This window comes from Manis javanica, chromosome 4 (assembly GCF_040802235.1).
Source record: "Manis javanica isolate MJ-LG chromosome 4, MJ_LKY, whole genome shotgun sequence".
In the NCBI taxonomy this organism is placed as follows: Eukaryota; Metazoa; Chordata; class Mammalia; order Pholidota; family Manidae; genus Manis; species Manis javanica.
This window is the reverse complement of record NC_133159.1, coordinates 7,216,926-7,230,541: the sequence shown is the minus strand read 5'-3', so window position 1 is coordinate 7,230,541 and position 13,616 is coordinate 7,216,926. Positions and strand designations below refer to the sequence as shown.

General features: G+C 42.2%; 1 protein-coding gene across 4 annotated transcripts in view; it reads left to right on the top strand.

The window, feature by feature from the left end:
* Positions 1-13,616, top strand: part of CLSTN1 (calsyntenin 1) — a 67,106-nt gene that overhangs the window by 43,601 nt on the left and 9,889 nt on the right. For all 4 annotated transcript variants that reach the window (XM_073233161.1, XM_073233160.1, XM_073233157.1 and 1 more), the window contains 7 exons: positions 1,131-1,326; positions 2,788-2,996; positions 4,561-4,710; positions 4,821-5,006; positions 6,916-7,164; positions 7,485-7,606; positions 13,068-13,230. In XM_073233161.1, the coding sequence (XP_073089262.1) occupies positions 1,131-1,326; positions 2,788-2,996; positions 4,561-4,710; positions 4,821-5,006; positions 6,916-7,164; positions 7,485-7,606; positions 13,068-13,230 (1,275 nt within the window). The remainder of the gene's footprint in view (positions 1-1,130; positions 1,327-2,787; positions 2,997-4,560; positions 4,711-4,820; positions 5,007-6,915; positions 7,165-7,484; positions 7,607-13,067; positions 13,231-13,616) is intronic.

The window sequence follows — 13,616 nt, the reverse complement described above, 5'->3', positions numbered from 1 at the left end:
TACGAATATTAACCCACTAACTTTGTTTATAAAATTGGGAATCAGCCCTTAAACAGAAGAGACTGTCATGCTCTTTTCCCCCTATTATTCTACTTTGTTTCTGTTTTCAAATATATTGGTGAAAATTGTATGTAACCAAACCCTTGGTTAGAAATATCTGGAAATCAGACATCCATTTGAACTCTATGGATAATACTGTACATTTTTTTCTTAATTAAAGATTTTAGCTTCATATGACCATTTTGTATTAGTTGTAATTTTGTAAGAGTTTGGTCTTATTTTTTTGTGAAACACTTAAGTTTTACATATATATCAAAACATTTATATTTGTTCTCCCATAGGCAAGAATGGAAACCTAGGTTTTAACTCCCAATCAAGCTTGTAAGCCAACCCAGATGTACTCAAGTCCCCAGGCGAGCTTCTTTTTCAGGTCTGATAGGATAAAGTCTGAGACAAGGGAAAGTCTAGCAAATCCTCCCCGTAGCAGAACCTGTGTCTTAATAGCAGATGGTGGCTGTTGAAATGGATGCCTGACAAGTTGGTATTTCTACCTTTTTCATTCAGTAGTTTGTTTTGATTCCCTAATTTTAGCCAGGCTCATTGCACAGGAAGACTTGTTTCTTTTGATTTTTCTTTCTGGACAGAATTTCTGTAATTACGGTGCTGAACCTGTATCTCATGCCGCTTCTCTCAACACTTAACTGTGCGTGTTACCTTCTCTCTGGTCCAAACCAAACTTCTGCCCGGCTGTCCCAGTAGCTGGGGGCAGTTCTCCGCGCTATCAGGCCTTGGCTGTTGGCTCATGAGACTGACCACTTTTACCCTGGAGCTCTCCGAAGTACTCCTGTGAAATGCCTGTCTATATTTTCTCTTTCTCTCTTTTGTATTCCTGCATGAGTGGATGCAAAGTTAAACAAGTTGCTTGGAAAGCCAGAACATGCTTCTTTTTACTAAAGCCCCAGAACTTACCCCTGTTAGAGCACAGTGCCCTTGCTTTGTCCACAGACCCTCTAAACCCCTGGCTGCCAAGTTGTGTCATTTCTTTTCTCTGGGAGCTATGGGGCTGCAGGGAGGGGAACGTGCAGACTTGTGTGGCAGAAACTCTGACCTGAGCTGCTTTGACTCCCTAGGTGAGATCTGTGGATTTAAGATTCACGGGCAGAATGTCCCCTTTGATGCAGTGGTAGTTGGTAAGTCCACCGGCGAGGGAGTCATTCGCTCCAAGGAGAAGCTGGACTGTGAACTGCAGAAGGATTACACCTTCACCATCCAGGCCTACGACTGCGGGAAGGGACCCGACGGTGCCAATGCGAAAAAGTCTCATAAGTGAGTGAGCTGGGCAAACAGAGGGTGCGTGTAAAGAAGACAGTTGTGACCATTTCCCCTGTCCCCAAGACCTACGTGTTTGTGAAACCCGAGGCAGAAGGTGTTTCTGGACTGTCTCCAGGAGACTGCAAGCTCTTTGAGGGCAGGAGCCATGTCCGTTTGCTTACCCTGTGTATGGCTTACCCAGCAAGAGCCTGCCGAACACCAGGTGTCGAGCAAATGAGGGAATGTGATATTATCCCACCAGATACTCAGTTAAAGAAAGTCAGGGCCTATGCTGAAAATGGAAAAGGCCCACTTTTTCCTGAGAAAGATATTTTGTTATGTTTATCTTTTTTTTTTGGTAAACTTTAAGAACATAAGGTTCATTTGTGCTGCTGGAAAAGCCGACTTCCTCGCCCCTTCGTGGGTGTGTTTGTATCTCTCCTGCCAGTTGAGAGCCCTGGTGTAACGGAGAAGATTCTGGACAAGACATAGGTTTAGAATTCAAGTCTTTTCTCCACCACTCACTGTCCCTTTGGCATTAGGCAAATTTAATTTTGTGGAGTCTCAGTCTCTGCTTAGTGTGTCAGCCAGGGAAAGAGGGGAACTCAGGAGGTGATCTCGCATAATCACTGTGAAGCTCGGGAGGGGTGGTGTCGCAGGGTGCAGGGTCTTGAGGAGCAGTTGGGGTGCTGTGCACCAGCAGGTCACTCACCCTTTTTACACAGTGTGAGATTACTGTTGTCCTTGATAAAGATCTTATTTTGATCAGAGACTTTTCTGATTCAGAAACATGCCCTGATCAATAGCCCTTGGAACTGACAGTTTTTTCTGTTTGTAGCCTGGTCTTGTGATGCCTGAGTTTTCTTATCCCCAAGCCGGGGAGGTAGAACCTGGCAGCAAGGGGTTTGCCAGGAAGGGCAACGTTGAGGTCACATGGAGGCCCTTCATTTGTGGGATCAACAGTGGGTGGTTTCCCAGCAGGGGTTACGAATGGTCTCTGTGCCTTAGAAGCAGAACAGAACTCATTTTAATGCTCGTAACCAAACATTCCCATTTCTAGTTCCCTCTTCTATTTCTATTTCTTACCTTCTTCATTTGGCTATCTTTTCTGGATTTTGCAACAAAATACTTTTAACTTCTTGACTAGAGGGCAGACAGATGTATGATACAGTTTACCTCCCTCCTGCCTGGTCCCATATTGTCAAGAAAATCCCAAGGCTCTTTAACTTTATATAACTGCTTATTTACTAGCTGCCTTTATTCCTAGCACCTGGAACAATCAACCCGAACTCCTACTTTAACTTTCTGTTGTCTCCACGCTAAATTAAAAACTATAAATTGTTTAATTTTTATCTCTATCATATAAATTTCATTAAATAAGATATCAGAAAAAGGGAATTTAGAAGTAGGGCAGAATTGGTACTCTTTGGGTAAACAAACAAACAAAACATAGAGCTTTTTTTTTCCTTCTTCCAGAGCAACTGTCCACATTCAGGTGAACGACGTGAACGAGTATGCGCCTGTATTCAAGGAGAAGTCCTACAAAGCGACGGTCGTCGAGGGGCGGCAGTACGACAGCATTCTGAGGGTGGAGGCCGTGGACGCAGACTGCTCCCCTCAGTTCAGCCAGATTTGCAGCTATGAGATCGTCACTCCAGATGCACCATTCAGCATTGACAAAGACGGTAGGAGCCGAGGAGCAGCCGAGGAGGATCCGCTTCCTAGCTCAGAGACAGCCGCCCGCTCGCTGTGTCTTCCCACGGCGGGGGGCCTGAGAGAGTGTTCTGGGTGCTTCCCCCTCTTGTAAGGGCACTGATCCCACTGTGGGGGCTGCAGTCTCATGACCTCATCTAAGCCTGATTTCCTCCCGAAAGCCCCCCTCCTAATACCAGTCACATTGAGGGTTAGGACGTCAGCCTATGAAGCTGCGGCAACGGACATCCAGTCCGCAGCAGAGACCTAACTCGGTGTGCGTGGGTTTCAGAAGCCTTCACCCTGTCCCCTGAAAGCCCATTTTCTGGCACCGGAGAGTCTGGTGCTCCCTTGTGGGTCGCTCCTCTTCTTCCTTTCCCTCCAAAGTCTAATAAAAGTCCCTCACCCAGCATGTTTTAATTTTTATCTTCTCCCCTTTCAATCAGTACGACTGACCTTTAGTCAGTCTTGTTTTCTCTTTTCTGTTAGATTGTAATCTTCTGCCCCGTCTTGAAGATGAAGGGTTATCCTGGCTGCCAGACCCCCACTATTGAGCAGAATCAACACTAGAATTCAGCTTCTTTATTAGGTTATAGCTTCTTGACGATGATACAGTGTCTCCATTGTTAATGCAAAGCCCAGAATCTTTGATGGAATTATGGACCTTGCAAACATTTTGCAGACCACTGCAGTAAATTGGAATAAAGCAAGTCAAATGAAGTTTTGATTTCCAAGTGCACATACAAGTTATGTTAACACTCTACTGTAGTCTATTAAGTATGCATCATGTCTAAAAAGACAATGTACATACCTTACTTTATTGCCAAAAAATGCTGTCATTTGAGCTTTCAGTGAATCGCAGTCACTCATCACAGATCCACAAAACAAATACAGTAATAATGAAAAAGCTTGAAATATTGCAAGAATTACGAAAAAGTGACACAAAGTGAACTGATGCCATTGGAAAAATGGTACCACAGACTTGCCAGACAGAGGATTGCCACAGCCTTTAATTTGTAAAAAAAAAAAAAAAAAAAAAAATGCAGTAAAGCGAAATGAAGTAAAATGAGGTGTGCCTAAATTCATGTTCAAAAGCAGGCTTCTGTTCTAGTGGGTGGGGTCAGGAAATCAGTCTCTCACTAACAAAGTAAATCTTTTAGCAAGAAGTATGTAATGCAGCTTACTCTTGTGTTTAATATTTGAAGTACTTGAATTATTTTGTCCTTCTTACATATTAATTATTAAATCTTAAACTGAAACAAAAATGCATATACAGTAAAATATATATCTGTCATGTATTTTTTAAAAAACCCGTAAGAATAAATGAAGGTTGGATTGTATAGATTCATTCCTTCTGTTTAAACAGTCTGTAAAGGAGGATTTAGTGTTGTTCCAGCCCAGGAAAGATAGAGCGTTATGGATCTCCAGCGTAAAGGTCATTTCTGTGTCAGTATTTACTGGGCCTGTGGCCACGCACATTTTGTGTTTAGCACAAGACAGCAGAATCGACAACCAGCATGGGTTTGGGCCCTCACTGTTGTTGTTTTCCTCTGGAAGGTTATATAAAAAACACAGAGAAGCTCAACTATGGCAAAGAACATCAGTATAAGCTGACGGTCACCGCCTACGACTGCGGGAAGAAAAGAGCCACAGAAGATGTTTTGGTGAAGATCAGCATTAAGCCCACCTGCACCCCTGGGTGGCAGGGTGAGTGCCGTCCTCTTCTCCTGCCCTCACACCTGTTCCTAAACTTGTCTGCCACGGAAACCGGAAGTGTGTTCTCCTCCCTCTCCCCACCCCGCTGTGGACCGACACAGGATGGAACAGCAGGATCGAGTACGAGCCTGGCACGGGCGCTTTGGCCCTCTTCCCAGACGCCCACCTGGAGACGTGTGATGAGTCCGTGGCCTCGGTGCAGGCGACGGTGGAGCTGGAGACCAGCCACATAGGGAAAGGCTGTGACCGGGACACCTACTCCGAGAAATCCCTTCACCGGCTCTGCGGTAAGGAGGCCTGGTGGTCTTCAGTGAGGGCAGGAGAGGGATCCTCAGAAGTGGAAGTGTATGTATGTGTGTGTGGGTGTGTGTGTGTGTGTGTGTGTGTGTGGGTGGGTGTTCGTGATCCCAGACCACAGCAGCGACTCCAGCTGTCAGAAGCAGCCATTGGCTGCCTCACTGGCTAATTTTCATACTGGATGGGCTTTAGGAGGAATGTAAACCCCTGAAAGTGTTCAAAATGTTATGTCTGTGTATTTTTAAGAACCGGTGATTTGAAGAAAGTATTTCTCTAACAGACAGAGAATCATCAAAACAGGGGTCAGTGAGTTTTAAATGAAATGATGTTTATGTGGTTAAGGACCAAAAATGTATGTAGGTGATGCAATAGCTTTTGGCAGACGTGAAGTAGAAAAGCAGCTAAGGGTGCTCACATCTAATGATAATCTCGGCGGAGCTCATGTACCACAAACATGGCGTGAAGCCGTGAGTCAGAATGGCTGCCAGTCTGACCGAGGGGCGGGCTCCCTTTGCAGCATCAGTTGCGAGTGTTTTTCTGGTTTATGTAAAGGAGGTCACGGTGACGTGGGTGCCTTTCTTGGGCACTGCTGAGGAAGAATGTTTGACTTGGCCAGTGGTAAAATCCAGTAATTAACTTAAATGGCCTTTTCATAATCAGAGGGGTGTTTTGTGTTTCAGGAGCTACTCAGTAACAGTTTCTCAGAAGCGTTTTCTGATACCTGTCTCACTAGCCTGACGACAGTGAGATTTAGGCAGCTGGTTTTCGTGCCTACTTGGGAATCGTTACATCGTGAATAAGCAAAAGGGAAAAAGTCTGTTGTCATGGTGATGAATAGACTTAGGTCTGTTACGATTCTGAGCCCAAATATTTATAATCATGTACCTAAATATGTGTAAGCCGAGAGATGTGGAAATGTGTTTTCTCTTTCATTATGCCGTTTTTTATGGTATTAAATGAACATTTTCTCAGAACAGTTTAAGGTTAGGAAGAATGAAAACTTTCATGTATGAGTGCATACTGTATGTTGTGTATGTGTATTTCCACATGTGTTATTTCACTTAATCTTCCCATCAGGCCTCAAAGGAGGTGTATTGCCCACTTTTTACAGAGGAATTGAGATTGAGAAACACCAAGTTGGTCACTCGAGGTCACACTTTTGAAAGTGGCACAGCTGGGATTGGCACAGCTTCTGAATAACTGAGGCTGCGTGTTATTCGGAAGACAAGGGTGTTTCAGCCAAATGATGCTGTTCCTAGGAATAGACAAGTCAGGGACAAAGTGACAGGGACAGCTTGCAAAATTTGTGGACACCTTTAAAAGCAAACGAAACTTGGCGATATGTTACAACAGCTGAAAAACCCTTTCATGTTCTTTGGCTCAGCAATTCCATTTCCAGGAACTTATCCTAAGGGAATAATTGTAGAGACGCACAAAGGTCCTCAATCAGGACAAGGTCTATCACACAGAAGAAAATTTGGGACAACCTCATGTCCACCAGAAAGAACAGTTAAATAAGTACAGTATATCTGTGCAGAGAAATGTGAGTCACACATGTAGATTTATGCTATCAAAGAATATGAATGGGAATAATATATAGCCATTTTTGTCAAATATATATGTTCATTAAGAAAAGACTGGATGCATTTACACCCAAATGTAAGTAGTGATATATTTGGGTGGGATTACAGGTAATCCTTTTTTCTTCTTTTCTTCCTTTTGTTTTTTTTAATATCCAGTTATTAGTGGATTTTTTTTGTAACAAAATCCTTCTTTTTGAGATAAACTGGAACTAGCAAATTTTAAAATGTAAGCTCAGGACAGTGCCTCGGCGTAGCTTTGAGTGTGGGCACTGTTAGGTCCTTCCCAGGGCGCACAGCAGGTGTCACTGTGTTGTAGGCGCTGCGTCTGGCACTGCTGAGCTGCTCCCTTCCCCCAGCGGGCCCTGGAACTGGACCTCCGGCCTGCCCACGGACAATGGCCATGACAGCGACCAGGTCTTCGAGTTCAACGGCACTCAGGCCGTGAGGATCCCAGATGGCGTTGTTTCCATCAGCCCCAAAGAGCCTTTTACAGTTTCCGTGTGGATGAGGCACGGGCCATTCGGCAGGAAGAAGGAGACGATTCTTTGCAGCTCAGACAAAACAGGTGAGTTAGTTTTGCTGTAAATGGTGGCCACTGCAGTGGGGGCTGGAGGCTGGGCTGGCGGGCGGCCTACGTTGTGCTGTTCTGTGCCAGGCGCTCCGTCCTCAGGATACTGCACTGGATGTGCTTGTCGTTTTACTCAGTGAGTTGGGCCCACTTCTCAGTAAAACCCAACTGTGTTTGTTTCTGACCCCTGTCCTGGCCCGGTTGGAAAGTTCATTTATGCTGATAAAACAGTGTCTTCAAAATCCATTAGAGAAACAGCTTTTATTTCTCCTTTGGGTCTTAAATTGGCCATTTACCAGTGGAATTTCTATTTGCAGATATGAACCGGCACCATTATTCACTTTATGTCCATGGCTGCCGGCTTATTTTCCTTCTCCGCCAGAATCCTTCAGAAGAGAAGAAATACAAACCTGCAGAATTCCACTGGAAATTGAATCAGGTGAGGGAATGGGAGACTCACTGATGTTAACTGTGTATTACAACCTTGCACAAGACTAGCTGTATATGGGCGTGTATATTTATGATTTATTACATGATTTCTGTCTGTGAGTAACAGGGTAGCAAATTAAATCCAGTGAATTCCTTCCCACTGGAAGTCTAATTTTTTTTCTTACAGGTATGCATTTTAGACATAAAACATGAAAGAAATTTATGTTTTAAATTCAAAATACTGTGTTATAATTTACAGTTGAACCTTGAACAAACTAGGTTCGAACTGCACAGGCCCACTTACATGCGATTTTTTTCAGTAAATATATTGGAAAACTTTTGAAGATTTGAGACAATTAGAAAAAACATTTTTTCTCTCGTTTATTGTAAGAATACAGTATATAATACATACAACATCACAAAATGTGTGTTCACAAAATATGTGCAAGGTTTCCAGTCAATAGTAGGCTGTTAGTAGTTAAGTTTTGGGGAAGTCAAAAGTTAGATGCAGATACTCTACTTTGCAGGGGGTCTGTGCCCCTAACCCTCACTCACATTGTTCAACTGTCAGCTGGGTTAAAATAAAGAACATTTGCTTAAAGATTGGGACTGAGGTCGTCGTGTTTGTTTATCCATTATTTAAGGCTTTGACTCTCCAATTGTGCCAGGGAGCTCTGGGATGCCTCTGCATATTCAGGGGTGCCATGGGCCATTTTAAATCTTCACGGAACCCTTAATCTTGACAGCTTTCAGATACCACACAGATGGCTAGCTTGTGGAGTTTATTTATGATTGTGATATTAGATCATATTGTCTTCCTTTTGCTGATATCATATATTTGCAAAGCTGCTCTCCCAACAGTTGCTGTGATAAAAAGCAAAAATCAAATGGAAGAAAATCAGTGTGTTTCAGGAGATGAGGGGGTACTGTACACTAAGAAAGCTTTTTCACTAAAATCGCAGTAGATAATTTTCTCTTGATTTAGGGTTGGGACAAGAAGGAAACTTTTGGCTTTGGCTAAATTTTATTTGTCTCATAGAGTTAGTGGGCAAGAGCTGACATACTGTTACATGTGCCTGTGGTTGCTAAAATACAACATTGGCTGAAACAGTTTCAAGACAGTTAAATTTGTAAGAGCACAAATAAGAGGAGAAAAGGACATGATAGTGGGAAGATGAAGTCACTGTCCAGGTGGGCACATTTCATCTCTTACTGATGTAATTTTTATTTACATACATAATCTCTTTCTTAGAAACTTTTTAAAAATTGAAGTATCATTAATATACAATCTTACGTTGGTTTCAGATACGCATCACAGTGGTTCAGCAGTCCCCTTGATAACTTAGATTGTGATTGGAAATTGTTGTGTCCTTTTTATTCCCCTCTCGCTCCCCGCCGCCCCTGCTCCCACCCCGACTCCACTCCCTGGGGGACTGCTAGTCATTTCTCAGTGTCTCTGAGCCTAACGCTGTTTTGTTCCTTCTGTTTTGCTTTGTTTTTATATTCCACAAATAAGTGAAATCATACGGTATTTGTCTTTCTCCACCTGTCTTAGAAACTTCTTTACATAAATTTGTTTTCAAGAAACTAAAGAAAGGTATAGTCCAGAAAAAGTTCTTTGCAACATAGGTAGGCATTTTAGGTACAGTTTGGTTATAGTAATCATAGTCTGTATTTATATATTTAGTTTCTTCTGATCACATTTGTAAAAAAAACTTTATTATGGGAAATGTTAAACATGTGGAAGTAGACAGGTCAGTATAAAGAGCAGCCCAGAGTACTCTCAGCTAGCTTCAGCAGTTACTAGCGCTTGGTCAGTCTTGTTTCATTGTTACCCTGACTCACTATTAATAATTTTCACTACCTCCTTGAAAACTTAATAAATGTTAAGTAAATCCCATATACAGCATTTCATTCTGTGTAGAGGTAATGAAATATGTTTCTGAAAGATAAAAGTAAGTCACAATGCTTTTTCACATCTTAAAAAAATTAATGACTCAGTAATATCTTCTGACATCTAATCACTGCTCAAATTTCAAGTGGTCTTATAAATATTTTTGTGTTTACAGTTTGTTTGAATCAGGATCCAAATAAGGGGCCATACATTGTGATTGGTTGATACACCTTTTGAGTTTGTTTTAATCTATAGATTTTTTTTTCTCTCTTGCAATTTATTTGGTGACAAAATCAGGCTTTATGAAAGTCCCTTCAGAGTTTCCTGTAGTTCAGATTTGCCTGATTCGCATCGCTGTGGTGTCATTTAACATGCGCCACTGTCTTTATGTCTTGTGACTTGGTAGTGGGATCTAAAGGCTTGATCAGATTCCAGTTTGATCAGATTTGGGTTCATATGTTCCTGATCTGTTTTAAGCTCTGCATCTGGTTGTTTCTCTTCCTGTAATTCAAGCAGCTGTGATGCTCAGTGCCACCAGTGCCTGTGGCCTTCTGCGTCTGGTCACAGGAGGTGTGTTCCCAGGAAGGGCTCGTAGGAACGATAATTCCTGAGCTCTTGATGCGGTTTGCATAGTTTGTCTGTGGCCTTTATATGGAAGGTCAGTTTGGCTGGATATAAAATCTCTGGCTCAGATTTAAGATTTCCATTGTGTTTGGACATAGAATGTTGCTATTAAAGTTTGAGGACAATCTGATTTTCTTTCCCTTATAAAACACTTGGGTCTTTTTGTTTGGATGACCAAAGGATGTGTTCTTTTCAGTCAATTAATCTTGTGAATATGTCTTGGTTGTTTTGGGTCTGTTTTCCCAGCTATGTGGTCTGCCTTCTTTTAGCATTTTGGTATTTCAGGAAACCTTTTGTTATTTTTTTGTTGTAGTTTTTGGTATTCTCTTCCATTGCTTTGGCTTTCTTCCTCAGGTACACCTAACTTTTGTTGATACTCTGCCTGTTTTCGGCGTCATAACTATCTGAGTCATTCCTGTGTTTTGTCACCTCTTTTTTTTTTAAATTTTGGTATCATTAATCTACAATTACATGAAGAACATTATGTTTACTAGGCTCCCCCCTTCACCAAGTCCCCCCCACATACCCCTTCACAGTCACTGTCCATTAGCGTAGTAAAGATGCTGTAAAATCACTACTTGTCTTCTCTGTGTTGCACAGCCCTCCCCGTGCCCCCCATGCACTGTACATGCTAATCGTAAGGCCCTCTTTCTTTTTCCCCGCCCTTGTCCCTCCCTTCCCACGCATCCTCCCCTGTCCATTTTCCTTTAGTCACTGTTTGTCCATTCTTCAGTTCTGTGATTCTGCTGCTGTTTTGTTCCTTCAGTTTTTCTTTGTTCTTATACTCCACATATGAGTGAAATCATTTGGTACTTGTCTCTCTCCGCCTGGCTTATTTCACTGAGCATAAGACCCTCTAGCTCCATCCATTTTTGTTGCAAATGTTAGGATCTGTTTTTTTCTTATGACTGACTAATATTCCATTGTGTATATGTACCACATCTTCTTTGTCCATTCATCTACTGATGGACATTTAGGTTGCTTCCATATCTTGGCTATTGTAAATAGTGCAGCGATTGTCACCTCTTTTCTAAGTTGCTCTGATGATGATGAACTGTGTTCTTTTATATTTTGGGTCCTTTTTCTAAGGAATATCAGCGTGTCGTGAAATAATAGATTATCACTTCAATCTCTTCTGTAGCATGTTTTTCAGGCATGTTTTCTTTGTCTGAAAGGATATGATTCCCCATAATTCTCTTTTTCTTTTAAAAACTTTGTATGGGATTGAGTTGTGATCCTTTTATCTCCCCTTATTTTTACATGAAATTAGCTTTCCTATACTTTCAAAAGAAAGCTGAGCAGCATGACTTTCTTTTCTAGCTTTAGGGCTGTACCTCCCCCTTCTGTTGTGTTTATACAGTGTCTTAAAAAATGGGCTCTGAACCTGATCATCTACAATTGCTCTCTTACAACACTAAACTATGTTTTCTACCTTTATCTTGCATCTACCTACCACTTCAGCAGTTTATTAAAAATAAAAAATAATAATAATAATAAAGGGAGAAATGTGGGATCCACATATAAATCAAGTATAAAAATCAAACGAATATTCATATTTGACCTGATTGTTTATAGTTCATGATGCGTGATCGGAACCGAAAGTTTCTGTGATGACTGCCCTTGTACTGTTCACCATGTAAGAACTTATTCACTATGTAAGAACTCGTTCACCATGTAAGAACTTGTTCATTATGCTTCAGAAGATTGGAGACTGACGAGAACTAGGCTTGAGATGGATTAATGCTTGTGCATTGAGCATTGACCCCCCTATACAGAATTTTATTGTTGTTAACAACCATTTGATCAATAAATATGAGAGATGCCCTCTCAAAAAAAAAAAAATGGGCTCTGATATCTCCTGGTTCAGAGGCCCCATTGCTCTCCTGCACCTTTACTTTTCAGGGTTCATGTTGTTGGTACCTTGTTACCCAGTACCAATGCAGGTATTGTCTGCAGCTTTGTTTTGCTCTCCTAATCGCCCTGTTTTCAGGGAATTAGAAAATTATACTGTTATTACTACTCTACTGTCTTCTCAGAATAATTTCATGGATTTTTGACTAGCTACTACTGATATTTAAATAAAGTGTTTTTCTACTAAACCCCTAGGAACCTTCAATACTTTAAAAACGGGGTGTAATGTAAATTACTTTCTGAAGAAGCTGATGTGAAAGAACTTGTTTTAAATAGAGATGTAAGCTAAAATCAAGGTATTACCTGCCTCAGAAGTGAATTACGTGCAATTCCTTCATTTAAAAGTATTTCATGTAGTATGTATACATACAGACACACTTAATTTTATTGCACTTTGTAGGTGTTGCATTTTTTATAAACTGAAGGTTTGTGGCAACCCTGCGTCAAACAAGTCTGTCAGTGCTGTTGTCCCAATAACATTTGTTTGTTATTCGAGAGGTACTCATTCATGATGGGAAAGAACTCAGTTTTTTTGCATGCCATCTGAGCCGCATGTTCATAGTTATTTAGATCATCACCTTTGAAATGAAAAAGAAAATTCATGTGCTACAGTATGCCTTATTCTGAGATTGGAGGTGTTTTTCATTTTGATCTAGAAAAGGAATGGCCAGTTGGCAGGGCAACTCAACAGCCTGCTCAACGGTGGGTGTCCACCAGCCAGTGTAAGAATCTCCTGGTGTCATGCTACTGGCAGAAGAGAGTCAGGCAGCTCCCTGTTCGGAGGTTCTGTCACTCAAGCACTGCCCCCTGGTCTGAGATGTCCCGGCAGTGGCAGTGTTTGCCTGGGCCCTTTTCAGCCAGATGTGGTTGGGTGAGATGTATTTTGTTGTTAGATTCTTAAACATTTTTTCCTTTTTAGGAAGACAGATACTCACGACGGGGACTTGTTCTCCCCACGCATTTGCATTGCTTCCATGTTATGTCAGGGGTCAGTGGGAAGGCGGCCAGCCTGCGCTCTGACCCTGCCCCTGGCCTCTTGCAGGTCTGCGATGAGGAGTGGCATCACTACGTCCTCAATGTGGAATTCCCAAGTGTGACTCTCTATGTGGACGGTGTTTCTCATGAGCCCTTCTCTGTGACTGAAGATTACCCTCTTCATCCATCTAAGATCGAAACTCAGCTCGTGGTTGGGGCTTGCTGGCAAGGTAATAGCCATTGGCACCCATTTCCCCCCAGGTCCCTGGAAGTGAGTAACGCTTCTCTGCTGTCTGTGGAAGCAGGTCCTCCTCATCTCACATCCCCTGCCATCACTTCCTCGGACTGCTTGTCCTTTCTGAGGACATGGCTAATGCCGTACTCTAGGGAGCTCTGTTTATGGGTGCTCACTACAGGTGTGTTATGGGACTGAAACACACCTGCACCTTTTCGGGGACCAGGAAGGGTGTGTGGCACACAGGGAGAGTGCAGTGGAGAACTGTTTTATAAATTAATCTGTTTATTGAAAAGTCTATGAAAGCAAAGAGGCAGCAGTCAATAGCCAGGCACAGAATTATAAGTGGACTCCAAGCCAGATGTCTCTTCGAGAGTGTTT